The 26646-nt window shown below is 35.3% G+C and overlaps 1 protein-coding gene across 1 annotated transcript in view; it reads left to right on the top strand.

Annotated features, from left to right (window-relative positions):
* Positions 1-26646, top strand: part of PSME4 (proteasome activator subunit 4) — a 96317-nt gene that overhangs the window by 48243 nt on the left and 21428 nt on the right. Inside the window, exons 15-36 of the mRNA XM_052647439.1 lie at positions 272-370; positions 585-654; positions 1119-1186; positions 1785-2000; positions 2448-2605; positions 3830-3925; positions 11073-11128; positions 12032-12088; positions 12296-12351; positions 12446-12544; positions 13962-14024; positions 14299-14394; positions 15662-15793; positions 17345-17554; positions 18603-18739; positions 19576-19629; positions 19762-19891; positions 20507-20588; positions 23142-23295; positions 24349-24418; positions 24950-25075; positions 25606-25758. Of these exons, the coding sequence (XP_052503399.1) occupies positions 272-370; positions 585-654; positions 1119-1186; positions 1785-2000; positions 2448-2605; positions 3830-3925; positions 11073-11128; positions 12032-12088; positions 12296-12351; positions 12446-12544; positions 13962-14024; positions 14299-14394; positions 15662-15793; positions 17345-17554; positions 18603-18739; positions 19576-19629; positions 19762-19891; positions 20507-20588; positions 23142-23295; positions 24349-24418; positions 24950-25075; positions 25606-25758 (2382 nt within the window). The remainder of the gene's footprint in view (positions 1-271; positions 371-584; positions 655-1118; positions 1187-1784; positions 2001-2447; positions 2606-3829; positions 3926-11072; positions 11129-12031; positions 12089-12295; positions 12352-12445; positions 12545-13961; positions 14025-14298; positions 14395-15661; positions 15794-17344; positions 17555-18602; positions 18740-19575; positions 19630-19761; positions 19892-20506; positions 20589-23141; positions 23296-24348; positions 24419-24949; positions 25076-25605; positions 25759-26646) is intronic.

The following is a 26646-nucleotide window of genomic DNA, read 5'->3' as shown; positions in this document are numbered from 1 at the left end:
GCAGCTTTAGTTTTGTGTTCAGCATTTCTATAGAAAATAAAATCTTGGGCCTCAAGTGTTCTGGTCACTTTAGGGTCTTGTGCAAAGGCTGTTCATAGACCTGAACGTAATATTATTAAACAAATCTTTATATATTCAGGTGGTTAAATTTTTTCTACTTGATTATTTTTTAGTATAGTCTGAGTAACATTTTCTTTCATGTTTAAAAAGATGTTTCAGTTTTTAAAAAATGCTAGTTAGACATTTCCGATGTTATGTTATCTTTTAATAGGTGGCCCTTCAGAAGGTTTTTAATTTTTCTATTTCACATATATTTGAAACAAGAGTCGCAGGACGCATGGTGGCAGACATGTGCCGTGCTGCAGTCAAGGTGAGTTGGGGTTTTTTGGACCGATGAAGTAATGAATCAATAGCCAGCAGTTTTATGTGGTTAATTATTTTAGACATGCTTGTCATTCTTAAAATACACATATTTCTTTCATAGCTGCCCTTATTTGCCTCTGAAAATAGTGCTAGTGTGTACTTGTGACTGTTAAATATTTGTGCCTCTCAAAAAAAACTTATACAAATAAATATGTTTTCAGTGCTGCCCAGAGGAATCTTTGAAGCTATTTGTTCCCCACTGCTGCAGTGTTATAACTCAGCTTACAATGAGTAAGTCTTAAGGTTATTATCTATATTTATGATTTTGGAAGTTTTTCTTGGTTTCTACAACTCTGCTGATGAAAACAGATTCTCTAAGCTGTGCAGTGTTTTAATTTTGCAGTTTGGGGTAAAATTGCTTAAAACAAGGTTATCATCCAGATTGACAGGTAGCTTAGAAATTTTACCCTATTAAATTACTGTTTTCATACATACAAGAACCATTCAGAGGTGGCCATAAAAATAAAAGGTATTTTGTGAGATGTGAAGGGGCAGGAGTCCTGATTGGTGTGTTTATCTTTTGAAAATTGAGTTTCCACCTCTGCTGGAGCAAGCCTAGCTTAATGACGAAAGAATGAAAAGCTTCCTAAAACAGACTTTTCTCAGCTATTAGAAGTATTAAATATAAATATTTTTAAATGATGGATTTCATTGGATGTTTTTTTTCCCCACTGATACTATTTTGCTATTTTTAGATGATGATGTATTAAATGAAGAAGAGCTAGATAAGGAGTTACTATGGAATCTTCAACTTTTGTCTGAGGTATTATAAATCTGTGGAATAAAAAAATTTTCTGTGAAAATGTTGAGTTGCTCTGAGGATGTATCCTCTGTTTTTGAAAAATTGACTTCCAAACATGTTAAGTTAGAAAGATTTGGATCTGACTACAAAAAAGCAGATAATCCCATTTTCTTGTTTTGAAAGGAGTATGATAATGGTTGACTACTTCATGCCTAATGTTTTTAATTCTGATGTGGATAGCTCATTAATTGACGAGTTTATCAGATTTAGCATCTTCCCCTTCCCCATATTTTAAATTTGGCCATCAATCAAACTTCAGTTTCCTGTACAGTTTAATTCGGGAACCAAAGAACAGAGAAATCCAATTAAGTTTTGTCTCTTCAGGGGTACACTCTTGAAAAGGATGTTACTACTGCACTTAAGAGCCTAAACACAGAAAATGTGTTTTTGATGTTAAGATTCATTGTTAGAATATAATTTAAATAACAGTCTTAAAATTAATTAAATCCATTTTAAGAAACATTGTCACTATTTTAGACAACTTTAGTAGCCAAACATAGACTTTAAATATTGATTCCTGATCTTCTAAACAAAGTATCTTCAAATGTTTTCTTCCTAGATTACTCGAGTGGATGGGAAGAAGTTGCTTCTTTATAGGGAGCAGCTTGTAAAGATTCTCCAAAGAACCCTACATTTAACCTGTAAGCAGGGTTACACTCTGTCTTGTAACCTTTTGCATCATCTTCTTCGTTCTACTACACTTATCTACCCTACCGAGTACTGCAGTGTGCCAGGCGGCTTTGACAAGCCTCCTTCTGAATACTTTCCTATCAAGGCAAGCATTTTCAATAATCTAGGATTCCAGGATATATTGGGTTATTTTTCTAAGGGATTCAAAGTGTGGGGTTTTCCCCTGTTGTGTACAAAAGTGTTGCTTTTTTAAAAAAAATTTCTTTATAACATAGATTGCTAAATCTATTATTAAAATGTTTTAAACTTGAAAAGTGTGATGTAACTTGAGGGCAGAGTGCAATAATAGCTTCACATAAACTTACTGTTACTGTTTCAGTAAACTCACATTTGAGTGGCTCTTCAAGGAGACCTTTTTTAGGAATGATAATGAAGGAATCATGTGATGTCTGATGTTTTTTTTGGTGTGCATTTGTTGCCTTTGGTTTGGTTTACTTATGCATGTTCTTTTAAGCCTTTTAAATTATGTGTGTATGTTCCCCCCTCCCCCCACCTCAGCTTCTCAAATTGCTGGTTAAATGCTGTCTTGTAGGACTGGGGTAAACCAGGGGACTTGTGGAATTTGGGGATCCAGTGGCATGTTCCTTCTTCTGAAGAGGTGGCTTTCGCGTTCTATCTGTTGGACTCTTTCCTTCAGCCTGAGCTCAGCAAACTCCAGCGTTGTGGGGATGGAGAACTCGAAATGTCTAGGTTAGTTTTCTTTTATAACCAGTTAGTGATGTATAGTTGTGGACTAAAACATTCTTTTCACACCTCTCCCTCTCTCTGTGGCATATCAGATGTATTCATTTTCAAGGTCCCACAAGGTGTGTTTTGGATGCCTCCCATAAATGTGATTAGAAAATCATTTAAAATGGTTTATAGTTTAGCAACAGAAAGTTTCTCGTAATTAAACATCTGAAATAGGAAAACTCGGAGTTTTTTCTAGTTTGCTTTTAGTGCCTTCTGCTTAGCATTTTCACTTGTGCATATTTTGGGAAGTGTGTATAAATATGCCTGCTTTGTGAGGAAATGCCTGTTTTTCTAGATTCACTGAAGCTTTTACTGGCTCATTTCTTTTTAGTAATTCATATTTTGGTATTACTATTACCTAGAGAAATATCCCTAAGATCCCAAAGAGCTTTAACAGCAAACAGTTATTTGAGACTACTTTATATGTAGTAAGAAAATTAGTATGTATCAAATAACAGGAAATTTTGAATAAGCAAATCCACTAGGAATGGGGTTGGAAGAGGAAGCCCTTTATATCAGCTGTATGTTACTCTGAACTGCTTTTTGAAGTAAATGTTTACCTAGTTTGTTTTAAAATTTTGGCCATGCTGTATGGCTTGTGGAATCTTAGTTCCCTGACCAGGAATTGAACCTGAGCCCTCAGCAGTGAAAGTGCCATGTCCTAACCACTGGACTGCCAGAGAGGTCCCTGTGTTAAGTCACTTCAGTCGTGTCTAACTCTGTGCAGCCCCATGGACTGTAGCCCTCCATGCTTCTCTGACCGTGGGGATTCTTCAGGCAGGAATACTGGAGTGGCTTGCCATGCCCTACTTCATCCATTCTAAAAGATAGACTGTAGTAGGGAATCTTCTATAAATAGTTTTCCTTTTGTTAGTGGTTGTGATCTTTGGATAAAGAGGGAAGTATATTCAGAATTGCTTCACAAAGGGCAATCAGTTGTTGTTACTTGTGATTATTTAGATTATTTAAATGTAAGTAGGTCTGATATTATCAGTAAATATCTGTTTAATTACCTTGTACTATTAAGTGAGTAAACGGAAAATGTTCATCACTTCTATGGCTTAATTTTGTATATTCCCACTTGATAAAGTTCTTGTACTTCACCTTAGACTCTGCAAGACTTTTTGTTAAATACAGATTTGGAGTCTTCTCAAATATGAAAATGGTTTTTATTTCTTCTAGAGATGACGTTCTGCAGAGTCTGACTATAGTCCACAACTGTTTAATTGGCTCAGGAAACCTCCTACCTCCATTGAAAGGAGAGCCGGTTACTAACTTGTAAGTAAAGAGAACTATTTTATATATTTTGCTATCTTGCCATTTGACATATATTTTAAGACTTAGTCACATAATGAGTCACTGGTTCTGTTATTGGTTTGTTTCTGTATAACTTTAACCTTTTTGTCAATGTTAGGCTAAAAATAACTGAGGCACAGTTTAGGTCTATAAACTTTAGGGCTTTATTCAGATTTTGCATATGGTACTAGGATCGAGTAACTTCTAGTGATAATCAGTTGTAAAATATCAACTTAGAGCTATTAAGTCTGTTAGGTTACTGAGTTAATTGAGATAAATTCTTTAAAAAGAAAGAAAAGCACTTTTTTTTTTTTTTTGGTCTATCACTGGTAAGGATTTTGTAGCAAAAAACCTGGGGTAGTTTATTTTTAATAAAAATTTGTTCTCTGTTTTTCATTGATGTTGAACCTTTGAGACCCACCAAGTTGCTTTTATTAATTTAAGTGCTTTTCAGAGTATTATTTTGAATGAATCCCTTGATTTAGTCCATTGTCAGTACTACCATTTAAGTTGAAAAAATTAAAATGAAAGCAGCAATATCCAACTTGTAGGTCACTTACCAAGTAGTAGATGCTAGTCTCAACATCCCATCTTAGATCATTTTCTCTGAACTCCAGTATCTCATTTCTGAGAAAGTTACTGAAAATCACACAAAAATAAGGAAGGAACCCTTGCCCTCTGAGAAGAACACAATGGGAGAATTATTTGTTGATTTTGCAACAAGAATCTTAAGCTTCAAGGAGTGGTTTTAAAATGGCTTGCTTGTCTTTCCGTTTCCTACATAATTAGTCCTTTGGAGTCATACTTTATTCATAATTCCCACTTATTTCACTTATCTAAAAACTGTTTCTAGGTACTGAACTTTTTAGATTACTCATTAGATTTAAGAGGGAGAAGTAGGGTCATTTCAGGTAAGGAAATCAATTTTAAGTTTGTCTAGAAATTTACTGAATTCTTTTAAAGAACTTTTGTTTTTCATCAAGCTTTATAGTTGATATAAGAGCAACTTTACCAAAATTCATTTTTTCAAGAGATTTTATTTAAACACTGTTTTAAAGTGAGAGACCTACAGAAATGGTTTTGATTTTCCTGATGCTCTTTAATAATATATAATATAGTGAGAACATAACTTAAGGCTAAGGTGTACCAAAAAGCTGCTTTACACATCAGTTGATTATATCAGTAAACTTAGTTCTGCTTAAACATGTTGAGAAGGGTGGTCCTTTAATTCAGTAGTTTTGTCAAAGAACAAAGGCATGTACCTTTTGTGTATGTAATTAGAGGACTCTTTAGTATTGAATGATGAATAGGATACATTGCTGAAGGGTCAGCTCAAAAGGCTTAGAGATTTCGGTTGAAGTTCATATCAGCATAGAGCCAAGTGCTCTATGTTAGTAAACTGAAGCAAAGTCTTTATCCTCTACGACTAATGTGCGTCAGGACGAAAGTTCCATATATTTGGTTATTACAAAGCTAGTTAGATTTGTATGTAGTGAAATGCATTTTCAATAAGGAAAACAGTGCCTAATTATAAAAAGTGTATTAAGACCCCCTTTACTATACATTATAAGCTATAAAATTGACATGAATATCCCTTTATAGGTTTTTTTTCCAGGAAAGATATTTTAGACTTAAAAGTTTAGGGACTTCCCAGATGATCCAGGGGTTAAGAATCTGCCTTCCAATTAAGGGGGCGTGGGCTCCATCCCAGGCTGGGGACCCGAGATCCCGCATGCCGCGGAGCTGCAGAACCCATGTCTCTCACCTAGAGAGCCTTCGCCGCACCCAAGAGCTCTTGTGCCATAACTAAGACCCAACACAACCGTGAACAAATAAATATTTGTTCAATGTGTTGTGTTTTAGAATTTTCACTTAGAGTAAAATTTTAACATAATGTAATGAAGTAATACAAAACTATGTTAATATAAATATGATTATAAATATAAAATATTTTCTTGTATATTTAATAGCACATAGTAATGAAATAAAATATAAAACAAGGAAAACTTCAGTGATTTTAATCCTTGAACGATACACATGTTTAGGGTTCTTTGTAGTTACATACCCACTCAGGGTCATGATTATACAAAGGACAGTTAGAGATGAATGAGCATTTCTTTGCCTTTGAATTGTAAGAAAAGAGAGTTTGTAAAGTCTTCCCTGGGCTTGAATTAGTTTGTAACAGAATTCTTTTTTTTTTTTTAAACCAACTTCTAACTGGGATCACCTTCGTCTGAAATTTTAATTTATTTTGGCAATGTGTGAGTTTTTACATTGACTTTATATAACATTTCACCTTTTTTTTGCAGATAGTAAGATAGTTTTCACCAAAGTATAATAAAACAAAGTTGGCCTTTTAAATTTCTAAAATGCTTATCCTAATACGGTCAATAATTATTAAAATCTCTCCAGTGTAAATTGATTTGAAAGAACTAATCAAATAATGTCAGTTGATGGTGCCATTGTTGTGTAATATTAAATCATACTGCCTAGTGCGAAGAACGAAGATCTACAGCATAATTCTTGGAGATGACCAGTAGCAGGTCAGCTGGAAACTAGGAGATGAAAAGAACTCTTTATTTCGGACATGAGTTACTCCAGAGGAGATAGAATAAAATGTACCTAGTTGGGGAGAAAAGGAAACACGTAACGGTGACCAGTGCTTTAGTGTAATGCCTAAGATGTCTGAGGAAGTCACTCCTGTTAATGTCAGGAGTGACTGTGGTAATTGGCTGTGGTATTGTAGGACATTATGCATTTTCTGAAATACCAGACCAATTTTTGGAAGCATCTAGCAGCTCAGTTCCTTTTTTAAAAAAAATTAACCTTACATTTTTTCTTGCATAAATCTCAGTTAGGTAAAATATTCTAGATGCTTTAAGTATTTTTTGTCAGATCACTTATTATTAAGTTTGTCTTGCACATATATTAGTAGTATTAGTCTTCTGGCAAATTGCAGCAATAGAAAACCACAAATTTAGTTCAGTTCTGAATTTTCCTGTAAGGAACTCTTAGTTCCTGATAGAGGATATGGGATGGTCTCAAAACCCCAGTGTTGAGGGAAATAGCTACCACATGTGAAAAACAATTTTCTGTGCTATATAATTATAGAGATTGAAAAAATAAAATAAAAAGCTTAGATGAGATGAGTTGATTGTCCTAAGTATTAATTACATACCTAATGGTATCTACATTGTACTTTTTGGCCTTTCACATTATAAGGTTACTAAGTATCTTGTACATACTATAAATTTTACTGTTTCAAAGGATGGATGAAATAAGGGCCTTTGAGGGTAATAAAGAGTAAATTATTTTAGTTCAGTTTGAAATTTTAACAGTTTTGTCAGATACCAAGGTTACTGAATTAATCTTAAAATGTGACCTCTATTTTGCTCTTGGAACCTTTAGTTAATGATGTCATAGAAATATCTGTGATATAATTTATACTCATAGTTCTGCCTTTAAAGGTGTGGAAATTGGATTATGTCTTTTCAGGGTCATATAGGAATTTTGGACACTTGCCTTTAATCCTCAAATCGTCATTAATGTCTCCTTTTGCAGTCCATTCTTTAGACTCTTTTAGGTCTAACCAGCTATTGCAGGATGCAAAAAACTAACATCTATAAAAACAGGGTTACTCAAGGTAGAGGAGTCATCATTTTTCATCTCAAATATTTCTTCTTTACTTTGTGCCCCCTTTCCTCTGATAGATCTGTTAAGTCATTCTTAGTTAAATCATTCTTAGGATCTCAGCTTTTACTAACTTTTCACTGGAAAAAAAAAAATTCATACTTAAGGTCTAAGAGTTGAGACCATTTCATGAATATGTGAAAGGATGTGTTGTTATGCGCTGAGGGGCAGGGCTAGCTAACCTCTCTTGGCACCTCCAGGAAACTACCCAGCTCTGCTGGGGGAGCTGCACACAGAAAAAGGAAACAGTTACTACTCCACGGTGAGTAACCCTGTTTTCTCCTTATTTCACCTTCTGACTGTTTTCATTGATTTTTAAAAATTTGTGTGTCAGACATGGAAGTAGCTCTTAGGCTCCAAGCTCATTTTAAATCTAGCGGTATGTAAGGTTCTCTTTACTTGGCAAACTGTCTCACATGGTAGAGCAAGAGCCAGCCTTTGATTTGTGTTTATAGCTATTGCCAGTGCCCAGGATTGAACAGGATAACAGACAAAGGAATAGGTCAGTTGTCTGTTGTGAAACACTTGTTACCTTGAGGGGAAAAAAAAAAGATCTGTTAGTGGCTTGGCTTTTATACCTTTTATGTTTGTTTTCATTTGGGAGGGGAGGGATTTGGGGAAGGGTAAGCTGTTCTTCCACTTACAGACAGGAAGAATTATTGTTTGCAGTTGTTCTGTGACAGTTCAGCTAGCTTTCATATGCGTATTTGATTTGTATTGTATATTTTGTTTTTATGTTATTGGTCATTTCTTCCTTTTTCATCATCCTTTCTTTCCCACCAGTGATTATTTTCATAGTTCTACTCTAATCAGATCTAAAGATTGTCATCCTGTGGTACAAATAACATAGTTGTAGAAAACTTTGTTTTTTAAGTGGTGCAAATATTAAACACATTTTGTTATAAATTAGATGGCTTGGTGGTACTGTGTAGTTGCTGTGAACCTGATCTAACTTGATTATTATTGTATAGTTAATATTATTTGTAATATGCTGTGTTGAAATTATTTGTCAGAATTTTATTTTTATGTTACTGTTCGTAAAAATGAACCAATGAATGAGTAGAATGAATTTCACTTGAGGTGGAGGAGTCATGGTATTTGATTTAAATTATATGTATTGTTACTATAGTATTTAATCAGAATGCAGATCTATAATTGTTGATGGCACTTTAAGTCTACTTGGCAAAGATTATGTACATAACTAAAAGTTACAAGAGCAGTTTTAAGTATGGGAGAGTACAGCCCAGCACACATAGACTTAAAATGTAGTAGCCACAAAGAGGTACAAGTCTTATTTGAGTAATGGAGAGAGATTTCTTTTAGAAAATTCTTCTTTTAAAGAAAGATCAGAAGAAATATTTAATATAAATATTTGTACTGAGAAACATTCAGTGTAAAAGGTGTCAGTACAATCAGTTTAATTAATCTGTTAGATAAGGGATCAGTTAAAGCTGAATCTTAGATAAATAAGCATAAAAGAAACTTGAGATGGATAAAAACAAATAAAGCTGAAATATATGTCTAAACAGATGCCTTCTATGCACTTGAGATATGTAAGATGTGTTATAATTCAGGTTTTAAAAGTAAAAGCTGAAGCCATTTTAATTTAAATAAACTACTTAAATATTTTCCATACAGGTTGATATGTTTTTAAATAATTGTGTAATAAGTGATAGTATTTTTCCAATTTTCTGATAGGGAAACAGTTCAGAGTGACACGTGGATTTTTACAACATCGGGACCCTTAGATGAGACTTGTTTTTAAATGTGGTTACAGTCAGAAAGGCATATTAAAAAAACATTTCAGATTCCTAACTGTTAGCCTTTTGTTTGCTTGTGTGTTTGATACAGTACAAAAATTTTCAGGATAGTTTATTATAGAGATTGCTTTTAAAAAACTCATTTGTTAAGAGTAATTTTGTGACAATAATTAGAATGCATGCTTGGTTCAATATTATGTGGTACTAGGTATGGGTTGGGCAAGGTACAGTTGTATTATGTTTATTAGCAGCAAGGAGGAGACCTTGTGATAGCTTGTGACAAGTACTTCCCCTGCTCTGTGGGGGTGGGGATTAACAGTTTTATGCCTAATGCTTGTGACTATTTGAGCACAGCCTTTTCTCTTTCTTGGCGAAATCTAATTTCAGTAAAGATGCTGAACTCCCCTTGAAGTTCACTGTGAAAGAATCTGATCTTATTTTTTACTGACTAGACTCTGTATGCATATATATTTTTCAATCATACACATTTTTATAGAATGTTCAAGTTTGCACGCTGTTGCCAAAAGTTGAAACTTTATGGAGTGAAAACAAGATTTTAAGACCAATTTGAATTTGAACTTGAAATTCTCTGAAAAGCAAATTAACATTTTATATTAAGAAATATTACCATTCTTTGTTATATTCTGTAGATTTGGTTTGGAAACTTGAGACAGTACAGTTGCCGTCCTAAGCACTACATCATGGCCAAGAACGTAGTTAAATAATTGGGTTTTACTAATCTTAATGTTATTTACCCGTTTAGATAAACCCCAGAATCCATAGCAACCAATTATTAGGATAAAGATAACTTAGTTCAACTTAAAAAAGAAAAAATACAGTATCGGTGGGGGGTGTTGATTTAAAAATAGTGTTTTTCTTCTTTACAAGTAGCAGTTCATGAATTACAAGCAATAATTATAAAACTTCTATTTATTACTAATTAGCCCTATATAGGATACTCTTATCTCATGTTTCCTTAGCAATTTGCTCCTTTCTTCCTTTTCTTAGAAAGTATTAAAATATTTGTTTATAAAAAGTTATTGAATTGAATCATATTTTGAAATAAAATGTTTTTCATTAAAAAATTTATATTTCAGATATAAAAATTCATATTCCCCAGTAGAATCTGTCCTTAGGTACCTAAAATGTGACTTTGAATGTGGTATTTTTACATATGAACATCTTCAGAAGTAGTGGTATTTTATTGCAGGTGTTAGGAGAGATCACTTTAGCTGGTTGTAAGAGGAAGAGTGATGATTATCTAAAGAAGCTTGTCTGCTATATATTTTACAGTAAAATTTGATGGTGATTTTTTTGGTGTTTATTTTAACCATTATTATAACATTGAAAGTTTACTATTCCTTGTATAAATGTTTATCATCAGTCTTAAGCTTTTACACTTGTATATTGAATATCAGTGTTATGTTCATTTGGGCAGTGAATTCCACCCCCCCAAAATCATTACATTTAATTAACATTTTTTTGAAGATGAATAATACTGTACTTACTGAAACAGATAGACCATTAGTCTTCACAAGGCTAGAGTAAAGAATTAAAGTGTTGAAGATGAGAGGTCTGTGTTAAAGATGATCATCTAAACATTCTAGCAATGACATTTTTCCCTTTAAACCTCCTTTTTGGTATTGTTAATAAATACAGGCATTCTTGTCTTTATACAGGGTACCAAGTATGGTGTCCTTGGAAGAGACAAAGTTATATACTGGACTTGAATATGGTATGTGAATCCTAATCTGAGTAAATCTATGTGGATTATTTTTATCAGTTACTTTACAAGAGTTAATTGTAACTCTTTTACAATTCTGTAGTTACAACTTTTCTAGTCTCTTTCATATGTAAAGTGAATATTAATACAATATTGTCTTTGCTTTTTCTGGAGAAAGTGGGGAATCATTAGATAAAGAATAGCCATTAAAGGGTAGATGCTTTCCGTGTGCAAAGGGAGACTTGCGTATATTGTAATGCTCATTTATGGTTACAATGGCTATTCTATACTTGAGCTAAACCCTTGTATATTCAATTTATGCAAAACATTTAGCATTAATTTAATGTTCTGAATCTAACATTAATTAATTTAGCACACTTCCTTATTGCTGGATTAACATAGGAGTTCATTGCATAGATTAATTAATTAGATGTAACTTTTGTTTGTTTGATTTGGTCACCACAACCGATTAAAGAATCTTATGCATTTTTGGTCCGTAATTAGTGACTAGAGCCTTTGAAATACAGGCAAAGACAGTTTTGTCTCCCTCCTCCTTGCCTGCCTAATAATAAAGGTTTATAAGCAGGTTCTTGTAACTGTGCAGGTTTTAAAAGATATTCTGTATCATGCCAAGCTACTAACCAACTATGATAAAGACAGATACATTTTTTTTTTAATTTTTATTGGAAGTATAGTTGCAGTTAATTTACAGTGTTGTATTAATTTGAAGTGTACAGCAAAGTGAATCTGTTACACATATGTATCTACTCTTTTTAGATTCTTTTCCATATACAGACCCATTTATTTTCTTCCTGGATACATTATCTCTTCTTGACATAACTGCTAATATAAACTTCAAAGCTCTGGGCTGCATTCAGTGTGTGTAAAATGCCTTTTCTCATTTTTTAAAAATAGATCTATCCAGAGAGAACTACCGAGAAACAATTGCTAGGGTCATAAGGAAACTTCTTAGTAAGTACATACATGTATTTAACTAATTATTTTTTACTAAGTATATGGAAATTTTATAGCATATGTGCTTTTACTTCACCATTTAAAAATTATAAATGGTGAGAATATCAGGTGGTGGGTTTTTTTTTTTCCATTCTTTTCTAGTATATCAGGAGTCCTATGGTAATTTAAAAGATTTTAACAAAAATTCTTTTCCTCCTATTATAGACCACATACTTAATAATTCAGAAGATGATACCAAGTCCTTGTTTCTTATCATAAAGGTACAATTGTTACTTACACAGTTGCATGGTTATTAATATGACCAGATTTGATGTGACAACTCATAAATATAAAATCTGAAATTCTTTGGCACAGATTATTGGAGACCTTTTGCAGTTCCAAGGATCTCACAAGCATGAATTTGACTCTCGTTGGAAAAGCTTTAACCTAGTAAAGAAATCAATGGAAAATCGGGTCAGTATTTTCACTTAAAACTCAGAATTTATCTTAAAGGTATATAATATTGATATAACCACCTAATTTAGCATTTGTTCAGCATACAGAGGAAGTTTCCCTGTAAGTAAAAATAGTAGATTTTCAAATACTATATCCTGGCATAATCAAAAGGATCCTGGAAATAAATATGCTTTACTGAAACCTCTTCTGTCAGTTTCCGTACTAGTCTCTGAACTCTCAATGGCAATTTGGAGTATGATAACTTGGCAACCGCATTCTCGCTATCATATAAGAACCTAAAGGAATGAAAAGTAGAAATTGCCCATAGGTGTGAATTTAAAGCATTGTGTTTTATTTAATCTTAATTGGTTCTCCAGGAGATAGCAATATAAGATCTCCTGGGAGCAGGGAAGAAAGAATAACTTAAACCAGCCATTTGATGATCATAGCACAGTTCTTCATTGGGAGACTTTTTTTGGAAATTGAGACTGTAAAGGTTTTACGAGTTTGTTGTTTAGGCATGGGGTACTACATATTTTAAACAAAGAGATTGACATGGGAAAAGGCAAGGAGATGTACCAACATGGCCTGCCTTAGGGAACAGTAGTTGTAGGTAGGAGGTAAACTAGGTCAGTTCTAGTTTTGTCCCAAGAATGTGCTGCAGTTTTACATTCAGCAGTGGGGAAGTCCTTAAAAGTTCTTAAGTAGATCTGATGTGAATATTGAAAGGATGAACATTCAATTCAGTGGGTTTTAAAAAGCTCTGCCACTGCTGTAAGAATAAGCAGTAGGCAGACGAGCCTGGAAGTCAAGAGGCTTTAGTAATAGTTCAGACGGGAAAGCGTAGCCTGCGCTAGGGTGGAGGTAAGGGGTTTTGAAAATGAAAGAACTGGCGGGGGCTTGATAACCAATTAGATAAAGGTATAAAAGAGGAATCTGGGTTCCAGACTTCTTCCTTTAGTGACTGGGTAGAAGATTGGGGTTAGGGGAAAACTTAAAAGACAATTTTTACAAAAGTAAAAGATGTTATATTCTGTAGTAAACATATACAATTACCCAGAAAGGCTATTTATAAATGGAGTAGAGTCAATAAATTTTCTTAGGGGCTGGTGTTGTAATTATAGTATTAGTATTGTATTTGCTTGAATAAAGACCAGCTGCACTGCTCTCCCGCACATGGATTTGTTAATAAATCATCGGAAAAAGTGGGTGTTGGATGAGCTATTTAAAGGGAATATTCCTACAGTTAGCCATAAAATTAATAATATATTTTTAAATATGTCTCATATTATTTTAGAATAAGTGAAACACCTCCACTCCCCACAAGCCCTTCCTGTACCTTCTTTGAGCTAATGTTTTTGTTAAGGGATTCGGAGGACCCCATTGTTGAGGCATTCATGGAAGATGCTCAAGTGTTTGCCACTCTGTTTTTCAGCTTCATGGGAAAAAACAACATATCAGAGCACTATTGATTGACAGAGTAATGTTGCAACATGAGGTAAATAGCTTTTTAAAATCAAGATACCTTTTGCGGGGAGGGGCATGCCTTGCATGCGGCTTGTGAGACCTCAGTTCACCAGCTAGGGATTCAACCTGAGCCACAGCAGTGAAAACCTGGAATCCTAACCACTAGGCCACCAAGGAACTCGCCATGATGACTTTTTTAAAATGACAGTTTTTCAGATACATATTTAATTATTGGTGTTATGTCATAATTAAATGAACTTTTATTAAAAACTTTGAGATTTGATTTACACTGGTCTCTTTTTTAGCTGCGAACACTAACTGTTGAGGGTTGCGAATACAAAAAGATACATCAAGATATGATTAGAGATCTTCTTCGTTTATCTACAAGTTCATACAGTCAGGTAAGGCTAGTCCAAATACTCTGGACGTGTCCCCCTCTTACCCATTTTGTAACACTCAATCTAAAGTATCCCCATTTTGAGGAAAGGATAGTTAGGGAGTTTGGGAATGTCATGTACACATTGCTGTATTTAAAATGGATAACCAACAAGGACCTACTGTAAAACACATGGAACTCTGCTCAGTGTTACGTGGCAGAATGGATACATGTACATGTATGGCTGAGTGCCTTGCTGTCTACCTAAAACTGTCATGTCGTTGTTAATCAGCTATACTCTGATATAAAATAAAAAAATTTTTTTTAAAATTAAGTATCCCCATTTTAACAAGGAGATTTAAATAATTTATTAGCATCAAAAGTTTGTTTTAAATTACAAATATATGCAAATTAGTTTTGCTTCTCTTTTTAAAATAACATTTATTTTTGCTGTTTATAATTGCTTCTCAAAATTTTTTTTTGAAAAATATAACTAAAGTAGATAATGCTAATGTAGCTAGTGTAATGTTGATACCACTTAAATCATATTATGAATACTAGCCTTTGAAGGCCATATAATTCTTCTGTGGCATTATGCTCGAGTTTAGGAAGTAGATGCCATGTGAGTTTGTGGGGTGCATCCTTTTAGGTAGCATAGGACCAAAAATTCATAAGAGATTTATAAATAGCCAGTGAGTCTATAAATTAGGAAACCAGTCTAACCCAGAGATTTTGCCTGAAGTATTATTTTTAAAAGTTTGAAAAATGTACAGTATATTGCTTTTTACTATAATGAGCTGTTGTTCATTACTGTTTCGTTCATGGGTTATGAATTTATACTGAATCTTTTGTTTGGGTTCAAAATATGTGGCCTATACCTAAGGTTTGCATTAAAAAGTTTAAGTTGTTTTGTGTTTTGGAAAGTCTTTGATTTTCCTTATGTAGACACAAAAGACAGTCTGACTTTTCTCATTAAGAATTACTCAGAATAAAAAGTTTAATAGTCTGCTAATTATGTTACTGAACAAATGCTTATCGGTTCCATTCAGTCTCTCTTTTACCAAAAATGATTGAACAAGTGTAACTTAAACTTTAGATGTAGTTGGTGGTAGTTTGCTTTCCTTCTGATAAAAAGATTATTATTTACTCATTTTTGTTATGTGCTTTGGTATATTTTTCTGTTATCACAACAGCATGTAAATTACTACTGCTGTGTTTTAATCATTCATATGGAATTTTTTTTGTAGTTTTTCTACTGTTTAATAAACATCTATTCATAATTCTTTCTTTAGGTCAGAAATAAGGCCCAGCAAACATTTTTTGCTGCCTTGGGAGCATATAACTTCTGTTGCAGAGATATCATTCCCTTGGTTTTGGGGTTCTTACGACCTGATAGACAAGATGTCACTCAACAGCAGTTCAAGGTACAGTGTTTTTGTTTTTACTACAAAATTTTTCAACTGTGGAGAAAAATTGAAAGAATTTCACAGTAATGGAATTGCTGACCCCCAAGGCAGGTATCTAATTCAAGAGGGTTATAGACAGTCTAACTCATTGGGTGATATGTTGTTGAGAGCAGTTTAAATGGACAGAATCAGACAGGTCAAGTAAGATTAAAATTGGAAACTGTGAAGTCAGTAAAATTGAAGTTACAGCGACCTTATAAGAACTGTAAAGAGGATTAGAGTCCAAGATGGTTAAGAAGCCAGATTGGAATTGTGAATGTTCAGGAAATAAAATGATTTGATCCTAACAGCTCTTTTTTATTAAAATGCATGATTACTTAGTCACTCAGTCATGTCTGACTCTTTGCAACCCTATAGAGTATAACCCGCTAGGCACCTCTGTCCATGGGATTTCTCAGGCAAGAATATTTAGAGTGGGTTGCCGTTTCCTCCTCAAGGAAATCTTCCCAACCCAGGGATTGAACCTGCATCTCCTGTGTATCCTGCATTGCAGGCAGTCTTTGCTCGATGAGCCTTTGAGGATGTCCTCAGTAAAATAGGGTACCTTAAAAAGAGGTATCTACTGTCATCAGAATCATTTTGATTAATTGAACTCCTATTTGTTGTTGTTCAGTCCCTCAGTTGTGTCTTACTGTGACCCCACAAACTACAGACAGGCTTCCCTGTCCTTCACCATCTCCCAGAGCTTCTCACTCTCATGTCCTTTGAGTCAGTGATGCCATCCAACCATCTCGTCCTCTGTTATCCCCGTCTTCTGTCTTCCATCTTTCCCAGCATCAAGATCTCTTCTAATGAATCGGGTCTGTGCATCAGGTGGCCAAATTATTGGAGCTTCAGCTTCAGCATCAGTCCTTCCAATGAATATTTAAGATTAATTTCCTTTAGAATTGACTGCTTTAATCTCCTTGCAGTCCAAGGAACTCTCAAGAGTCTTCTCCAACACCACAGTTCAAAAGCATCAATTCTTTGGCACTCAGTCTTCTTTATGGTCCAACTCTCAGATCCATACATCACTACTGGAAAAACAATAGCTTTGGTTATACAGACCTTATTAGTATTAATAAAAAGTATGCAGTATAATGAAGTAACCTAATTTTTATATAATTAGGGAGATACTCGGCAACCAGATTTAACTACTATTTTTTTAAGTACTCCAGACATTATACCCTGAAATGCAAAGAGTGGCAGATTTCACAGCCTTTATAAATGTAGTAGCAGAGAATTAGAATGGAAGCTAATATCCTTAAAAGCAAATCTTTACATTTCTGTACTAATAGCCGTTCTTTGAGCTAACCATCTGTTAAATGACTTAGAGAAAATATTACTGGATTGCACTTAAGTGTCAAGTTCAGATCTCTATAAAAGTAACATGTTAAATGTGTGAACCTGTTTTACTAACCAATACCAAGCATTTAAATAATCAGTGTTGAGTAGATTTGAAAACAACATGTAGGATTGTTGGCTACAACCAAACAGTGCCTTAGTTCTCATCTTCATTTTATCCTGCAGGGCGCCTTGTATTGTCTCCTTGGAAATCACAGTGGTGTATGCTTGGCAAACCTTCATGATTGGGACTGTATTGTACAGACTTGGCCAGCAATTGTTTCTTCTGGGCTTAGCCAAGCAATGTCCCTGGAAAAGCCGTCCATAGTGAGGCTGTTTGATGATCTTGCAGAAAAGATTCATCGGCAATATGAAACAATTGGCTTGGACTTCACAGTAAGCAAAATCATTTTTTAAATTCAAACTTTAGTGCAAACACTGCTTTGTTAAAATGTTCTAATTTTTCTTGTCTCTTTTTCAGTAATCATTTTCTTGACATTTGATTCTTTTTTTTTTTTTAAGCATTTGTTTTCTCTTTCCTTTTAATGCTTTAGTGATCATTACTGTAAATGGCAGGGAGAAGTAGAAAGTTAAAGCATGGCCAGGAGAGAACTGGGTGGTTTTCTACCAAGAGGCCACAAAGTATATTACATTGTTGGCATTTGCCATTATTCCCTGTATGTCTGTGGCCTCATTTTTCTGAGAGTTGGTTCTACTTTAGGTGGTCAATTTTACTAGTCAAAGTCACAGAAGATTGACTACAGGGTTTATCATTTATAGTGAAGATTAAAATTGGATGATTTGACAAATGAAAAAGTAAGTATCAGGTTCAGTAGAGCTAAGATGAGGATGCAGAGCAGATTATCATCTAAAAATTTTCAAATGCCTATTTACACACCCAACAGAATTGGGGATGGGTGAGAGATGTGAGTACAGTTGAATCTCCCTCTTTTCTGAAGTTATTTTGTTTTACATCTATCCTCAGTTTTAAAAACCACTGCTCTAAATGTATACCATTTTTGCAAAATATACTCTTACGATTTGTAACTGTCAGATTATACTTTCTTTTAAAAATTTTTTTTTAAACTTGAGATGTAATTCACATACAAAAACCTTTTTAACAAAACAGTTGTGTGCTTATAATCACAATAGTCTATGCACAGGGTTGTATAACCATCAGTACTCTAATTCTGGAACATTATAATTACTCAAAGAAACCTTATACCCAATAATAGTTGCTTCCCATTTCCCCATACTCGAAGGCCCTGGAAACTACTGACTTGCTCTTTTTCTCTGTTAATTTGCCTATTATGGACATTACATGTAAATGCAGTTATACAATTTGTGGCCGATTATATCTGGCTTCTGTCACTTAGCATAATGTTAAGATTTATACACGGTATGTCCATACTTCATTTTCTTCCTGGCTTTTCTTTTTAATAAGATTCCAAAGTCATGTGTTGGAATAGCAGAATTACTTCAACAATCAAAAAACCCCTCTCTCAACCAGACAACGCTTAGCTCAGAAGAAATTAAAGAAGGACTTAAACGCCAACAAGGGAGGAATGTTGATGCCCTAAGGTAATTACTAATGCCTGCTTATCCAGACGTGATTTCATAGACAGTAGGTTTTAAATATCTCTCAAATAGTGATGCACTATAACTACCTAATGAGATTTATACATTGATACTGAAGAGATACCTAAATGTTAAGAGGTAGTTATTGTGAAGATCTGTTTGTCACTTTTAGCTATGGAGATAGAAAAACACCATCTTAAAATAATCATGTCATATGTTTTTTTCAGCATGAATTGATTTTTCTTTTCATATACATATTCCACTCATTAAATCTTAAATTTAAATTCCATATATTTATCTCATCATAGCTCTTACAGTAGTAACCTTTTGATCAAATTTATACGAATTTGTTATCATGATATTAGTAAATTGCTTTTAGATTTTTGGAACCAAAGTACTTCAGCAGTAACACTCAAGCAGCAGCTTTCCCAACTTTATTTTCTTTGCCTTATAAGTGTACTCATTAATTTTTTTCCCAGCATTTCTATATAAATAATAAACTTCATAGTCTACCTCATGTATACCTGGGTGTTGTGTAGGTAGACCACTCCTGATTACCACTCACAGATTTCCTTTTGAATACCCACCCAGGAGCAGTTCAGTTGCTCGGTATGCCAGTGCTACTTTTTTTTCTCTCTCTACTTTTTCTCTCTTTTCTTATTTTCTTTTCGGTTTCACCCCTCTGCTTACTTCACTCTGGCTTGTTTTTCATCAGACCCTTTATAGTCTGGTAATGAGGATGGTGAATTTGGCAGGAATTTGAATTACATTACATTTTTGATATTCATCTTAGCACTGTATTAAAATAGTAGCTCACCTGAATTTTTTTTTTTTTAAAGGAACTATGAAAATTTGGTTAACACTTTGCTAGATGGTGTGGAGCAGAGAAATTTGTAAGTGCAAAAAGAAGTATTTTTTTATTTCCCAACACTTTCATCTTCAATGTTATAGAGGATTTCTACCCTGAAGACCATGAATGACTGTCTGTGTGTTTTCTGATTTTTTTCCCACTCTCCCCTTTTCAGGCCCTGGAAATTTGAGCATATAGGCATTGGGCTTTTGTCTCTACTCTTGAGAGATGACAGAGTGTTGCCTGTTCGTGCCATACGTTTTTTTGTTGAGAATCTCAACCATGATGCAATTGTAGTTCGAAAGGTAGATATTTTATTTTAGCTATAATCTTGCCTTTGAGAATTTTTACATGTTGAAGTATATTGATTTGAAATCTACCTCTCTTGGATCAGAGATGGTAATAATTCATCCAACAAAGACATGAAGAGGTGTTCTCAGGTGCTGTGAATTTCAGCACTGGGGATATAGCAGGAAGCATGTTTATATGTTATTGGAAAGCCTGACTTTGAAAAATTAACCACAGCTATATTATAACATGTTACAGGAAGGAAAAGGTGTCTGAGGGATCCAGATTTTTGGTTTTACTTGAAAACTATCTGAGGCGGGTGACCTGGCCTGGCACACTGGGGAAAGATCCCTAGGAGGAAATGTCTAGACTAAGATAGGAATTGGTTTAACAAAGAAAGGATACAGGTTGTTTAGGCAGAGCCTTGCGTGGGTGAGGGTTCAACAGTAAGAACGGCAAACAACTCAGCCCAAATCAGAGTTAGCACTCACGTGACTGCTATCACGTGTCACATGTCACGTGGGTGAGGTATTTCTCTGCTTTTGAGAGAAACAAAACTCAAGCTTCTGCTTTGGGTCAAGGTAGCAACCCTTTGAGAGACATAAAATGTACCTTACCTGCTTCTTTTCTAGATGGCAATCTCAGCTGTTGCTGGTATTCTTAAGCAGCTAAAAAGAACCCACAAAAAACTGACCGTCAGTCCCTATGAAATCAGTAAGTATTACCAAATGTGATGAATAGTGCTTCTTAGTCAGACTTGGAAAGCTTCTTTGAAATGTATAGATTACAGTTCTTGATCCAAATATTTTTCTGTACCAAGTATAGAAGTATAGATTTTTTTTTTTTACTTAAAAAAAGATATTTGTTTGGCTGTGCCAGAGCTTAGTTGTAGCTTGCAAGATTTTGTTTTACCGTGCTAGATGTTCAGTTGCAGCATGCGAACTCTTAGTTGTGATATACGTAGGATCTAGTTCCCTGACCAGGGATCGAACCTAGACTCCCTCCATTGGGAGTACAGAATCTTAGCCGCTGGACACCAGGGAAAGCCCTTCAGTTCAGTTCAGTTCAGTCGCTCGGTCGTCTCTGACTCTTTACGACCCCATGAATCGCAGCACGCCAGGCCTCCCTGTCCATCACCAACTTCCGGAGTTCACTCAGACTCACATCCATCGAGTCCGTGATGCCATCCAGCCATCTCATCCTCGGTCGTCCCCTTCTCCTCCTGCCCCCAATCCCTCCCAGCATCAGAGTCTTTTCCAATGAGTCAACTCTTCACATGAGGTGGCCAAAGTACTGGAGCTTCAGCTTTAGCATCATTCCTTCCAGAGAAATCCCAGGGCTGATCTCCTTCGGAATGGACTGGTTGGATCTCCTTGCAGACCAAGGGACTCTCAAGAGTCTTCTCCAACACCACAGTTCAAAAGCATCAATTCTTCAGCGCTCAGCCTTCTTCATAGTCCAACTCTCACATCCATACATGACCACAGGAAAAACCATAGCCTTGACTAGATGGACCTTAGTCAGCAAAGTAATGTTTTTGCTTTTGAATATGCTGTCTAGGTTGGTCATAACTTTTCTTCCAAGGAGTAAGCGTCTTTTAATTTCATGGCTGCAGTCACCATCTGCAGTGATTTTGGAGCCCCCCAAAATAAAGTCTGACACTGTTTCCACTGTTTCCCCATCTATTTCCCATGAAGTGATGGGACCGGATGCCGTGATCTTCATTTTCTGAATGTTGAGCTTTAGGCCAACTTTTTCATTGTCCTCTTTCACTTTCATCAAGAGGCTTTTTAGTTCCTCTTCACTTTCTGCCATAAGGGTGGTGTCATCTGCATATCTGAGGTGATTGATATTTCTCCTGGCAATCTTGATTCCAGCTTGTGTTTCTTCCAGTCCAGCGTTTCTCATGATGTACTCTGCATAGAAGTTAAATAAGCAGGGTGACAAGATACAGCCTTGATGTACTCCTTTTCCTATTTGGAACCAGTCTGTTGTTCCATGTCCAGTTCTAACTGCTGCTTCCTGACCTGCATACAGATTTTTCAAGAGGCAGGTCAGGTGGTCTGGTATTCCCATCTCTTGAAGAATTTTCCACAGTTTATTGTGATCCACACTGTCAAAGGCTTTGGCATAGTCCGTAAAGCAGAAATAGATGTTTTCCTGGAACTCTCTTGCTTTTTCCATGATCCAGTAGATGTTGGCAATTTGATCTCTTGTTCCTCTGCCTTTTCTAAAACCAGCTTGAACATCAGGAAGTTCATGGTTCACGTATTGCTAAAGCCTGGCTTGGAGAATTTTGAGCATTACTTTACTAGCATGCCTAGGAAGATTTTAATTCTAAGTATGAAATAATATTATAAAGGGAAAACAGTTGACCTAGTAAAAACTAGTGATGACAATGTTTATAAAACAGATGGCTCTTTATGTCTTTATAATACATAAAATGTGTACCTTTTACATACTCTGAATACATGTTATCTACTTCTTATTTGTCTCACCAGTCAAGCAGTTGCAGTAGTTATTTCTCAAACAGTATTTCAAAGACTTAAATGCAATTACCATTAATTCATCAATAAATGTTTAGGGGCAAAGTTAATTTGATTTTGGAAGGAGAAATATTTTTTTGAGGCTGCACCTCATGCTTAGTTCTGGGATCTTAGTTCTGCAACCAGTAATTGAACCCAGGCCCTCGGCAGTGAGCATGCCAAACCCTAACCAAATTTATCATTTAACTATCAATTTTTTTTTTAATCTCTGGTAACTCCTGAGATATTCAAACAGCTATCTTCAGTTTTCCTCCTTACCCCATTTTAGGAGGAGAGTTTAGCTATGTGCCACCATCTTTATTTTGGAACAGAGAGAGAATGTGAAAGTGTACACATGGTAAAATGTAAAAATTGAAGGCATCTGGTTGAAGAATACATGGGAATTATTTGAGCTTTGTAATTAATTCAAGCCTAATTGAATTAATCAAACCTAACAAAATTAATTTTTAAAATTTTGGTAAAAGGAATGAAGTATGGATCAGGCTTGATTTTTTTTTTTTTCTCCCTCAGGTAACTATCCCAGCACCATTTAGTAGATGATAAGCCCATTTTTCCTCTTCTGATTTGAAATGCTTCATATGTATGTGGTTTTTTGCTTGAGTGAATTTTCATAGAATCTTGTTATGAAGATAAAGTCACACTAGCACTATGGATTGGTTGTCGAGAATAATTATTGCACAGATAGTTTGAAGTTCATCAAATGTAATTGTCTTTTCCTTAGGTGGATATCCTAAACCTACCCAGATTGTTGCTGGTGATAGGCCTGATAACCACTGGTTGCATTATGATAGCAAAAGCATACCAAGAACTAAAAAAGAATGGGAGTCAATTTGCTTTGTGGAAAAAACTCATTGGGGATACTACACCTGGCCACAGTAAGTTGCAGCTTGCCACACGCCTTATTATTGAACAGCTTATCTTCAATACAGATTGTTTTGTCATCTGGATTTCTGTGGACGTTCTGAGGCAGTTCAAGCATAGGCACTCTGTCGCCAAAGATACACAATCTCTAGCTTTTCCACTCTTCTTCTTTTCTTTGTTCTTGCCAGTCAATGCTGTGCCTCATCCTGCCTCTATTCTTGTCTTTCTTCTGAAACCCTTAAACTTTCTTAGTCCTACCGTTACACTTCTAAGGAGTTTGTTGATAGTTGCTCTGAATTATATTCCTGCCTATAAAAAAAAAAATACTACACCTGTCTAAACCAGCCCCAAGAAATACTTCTTTGTCTTTTATTGACCTAGTAATCTATGTCATTAGGATGCGTGACCCTATAGATTTTTTTTTTGTATTTTATTTATTTATTTTTTAATTTATTTATTTTAACTGGAGGCTAATTACTTTACAATACTGTAGTGGTTTTTGCCATACATTGATGTGAATCAGCCATGGGTGTATATCTGTTCCCATCCTGAACCCCACTCCCACCTCCCTCCCCATCCCATCCCTCAGGGTCATCCCAGTGCACCAGCCCTGAGCATCCTGTCTCAGGCATCAAACCTGGACTGGCGATCTGTTTCACATATGATAATATACATGTTTCAATGGTGTTCTCTCAAATCATCCCATCCTTGCCCTCTCCCACAGAGTCCAAAAGACTGTTCTTTACATCTGTGTCTCTTGCTGTCTCGCATATAGGGTCATTGTTACCATCTTTCTAAATTCCATATGTATGTGTTAGTATACTGTATTGTTTTTTTTTTTTCTTTCTGGCTTACTTCACTCTGTATAATAGGCTCCAATTCATCCACCTCATTAGAACTGATTCAAATGTATTCTTTTTAATGGCTGAGTAATATTCCATTGTGTATATGTACCACAACTTTGTTATCCATTCGTCTGCTGGTGTACATCTCATGCTTTTTATCCATGAAGCTCTAATGTTGTTTTCTATCTATGTGTGTTACCAATACAAACTGTTACTGTGTAGGAATATGGTTGTTTATGCTGGTGTGGAAGAGCAACCTAAACTTGGCAGAAGCAGGGAGGATTTGACAGAGGTAAGCATCTAATTTCACCATTTGTGAACACACCTGGTTCACATGTGTCTTGCTTTTGGCTATTGATTTATTAGAACTTAGTTCATGTTTTTCTCCCCCAAATTTGTGTCCTGCAGTGTAGTACAGTAAGTGCTGGCAAATGTATACTCCCTTTCTCCCCCTGCCCCAACCCTCCTCCCTTCTCTTAGGACCAGCTGACAGAAGGCTTATGTCTCTAAGTCACTCTCAAGTTACTGCCTAATTAACACTCACTTAGGTACTGACTTTTAGTTTTTTATTGCATATAAATGGTGGATAATCAGTAAATAGTTATTTATAGATTTAAGTTGGAACCTCTCAGTCTTCATAGAACTTCTTTAATATTTTGAACTATTTTAAATTTATATCTTCCTCAGTTATGTTTATGCTATAGCTTCTGTTTTGTAATTCTGAACAAAGTTTACTTTTAACTTACGGTAGTTTATAAATATGGAAATAATTTTTAGTAAATTTTAATCCCTGAATGTTCTCTTTTTTTTTTCAATTTTATAGGCAGAACAGATTATATTTGATCATTTTTCTGATCCTAAATTTGTCGAACAGTTAATTACCTTTCTATCTTTAGAAGACAGAAAAGGAAAAGATAAATTTAATCCTCGACGTTTTTGCCTCTTTAAGGTAACTGTTATTTATATACCCTTTTCATAAAGCTTAGTGATTCTCAGTTTGTAGGTTTGTGAGTTCTAAAGTATTTGATCAAAGTTTGAGTTTAGTCATCGTTATCTTTATTTAAAATTACTGTCAAAGTAATGCCTGTCATATTCATCTTGGCTTAAGGTTTAGGACTCAAAAAACCAGGCTTTTAAATGCTTATCTCTAATATTTGTAATTAGCAGTAGTGATAAAATACCAAAACCCACAAGACTGTATGCATTTCATGTTTGTTTGATTTTTCTTCAGGTGTGTGTGATATTTGTAAGATCAGAAAGATTATTAAGTTTTATTTCATTGATTATATTTTAATGTGATACGGCAAATGACAAGTGCTTTTACCATTTTAACTTACAGACATTGTTAAAGCACTTAAGTTCTAAGGTGAGAACATGGATTATTTTAAGCACAGTAGTAATATAGTAAACAAATATGAGCATGTTATAATGGAGATGTAGTCATTTGAGTACTGAAGAACTTTTTCTTTATTTGCATAGGGTATATTCAGAAATTTTGATGATGCCTTCCTGCCAGTTCTGAAGCCCCATTTAGAACGTTTGGTTGCAGATTCACATGAGAGCACCCAGCGATGTGTTGCAGAAATTATAGCTGGCTTAATCAGAGGCTCTAAGCATTGGACATTTGAAAAGGTGATGTAATTTGTAGAGCACATTTCTTAAAGTTGCATTGTCCATTTGTGTAACAGTTCCCAATGCATTGGGTATTAACACCTGGATCAGTCCCCTCAGCCTCCTCTGCCCCTCTGCCCATGTTCAAGTGCCACCTTGGGGCCAGCAGTCCTCCTGAGGGAGGGAGGCGGCAGGTGTCTGATGGAGGTGGTGGTGGGAACAGCCGTGGGGCGGCCAGCAGTCCTGTGTGCTTATCTCATCTCCATGGGGTCAGCCTGTGGTGCCCGTGCCCTCCAAAATGGACAGCAGATTACGTGTTTATCAGAACATTTTCACTGCTGCACCGAGGAGACATGCATCTTTAAAAAAAAATGATATTAGCACCTAAAAGAGTAAATGTTTGACTCCATATTGCTTTTCTTCCCTGATAGCTCAGTTAATAAAGAATCTGCCTGCAATGCAGGAGACCTGGGTTTGATCCCTGGGTTGGGAAGATCACCTGGAGAAGGGAATGGTTACCCACTCCAGTATTCTGGCCTGGAGAATTCCATGGACTGTATAGTCCAAGTGGTCGCAAAGAGTCGGACACGACTGAGTGACTTTCACTTTTGGCTCTATTGCTTTAGAGTATAGGTCACAAAGTCGTGTTCTGTAGGTGGCATTGAATATCTTTTAAAATTTGAGTTATTTTCCATCCAGGTATGTCATGCAAAAAGAACTTTAGTTTCTCTTGAAAAACAGGAAGCTCCTGGAATCCTGGTCCCATGTTGCTGCACTGTATCAGTTGGCTGGGGCTGTGCATGAGCTTCTCCCTTCATGAGGCACTCTCTAGCTTCTCCTTAAATCTTTTCTCTTAGCCTCTGTGCTGGTGTACTCATTTGGTCTTGTAGATGGCTTTGAATTTGACAG

The sequence above is a fragment of the Budorcas taxicolor genome, chromosome 11 (assembly GCF_023091745.1).
Source record: "Budorcas taxicolor isolate Tak-1 chromosome 11, Takin1.1, whole genome shotgun sequence".
Lineage (NCBI taxonomy): Eukaryota > Metazoa > Chordata > Mammalia > Artiodactyla > Bovidae > Budorcas > Budorcas taxicolor.
This window is presented reverse-complemented; position numbering and strand designations above follow the sequence as displayed.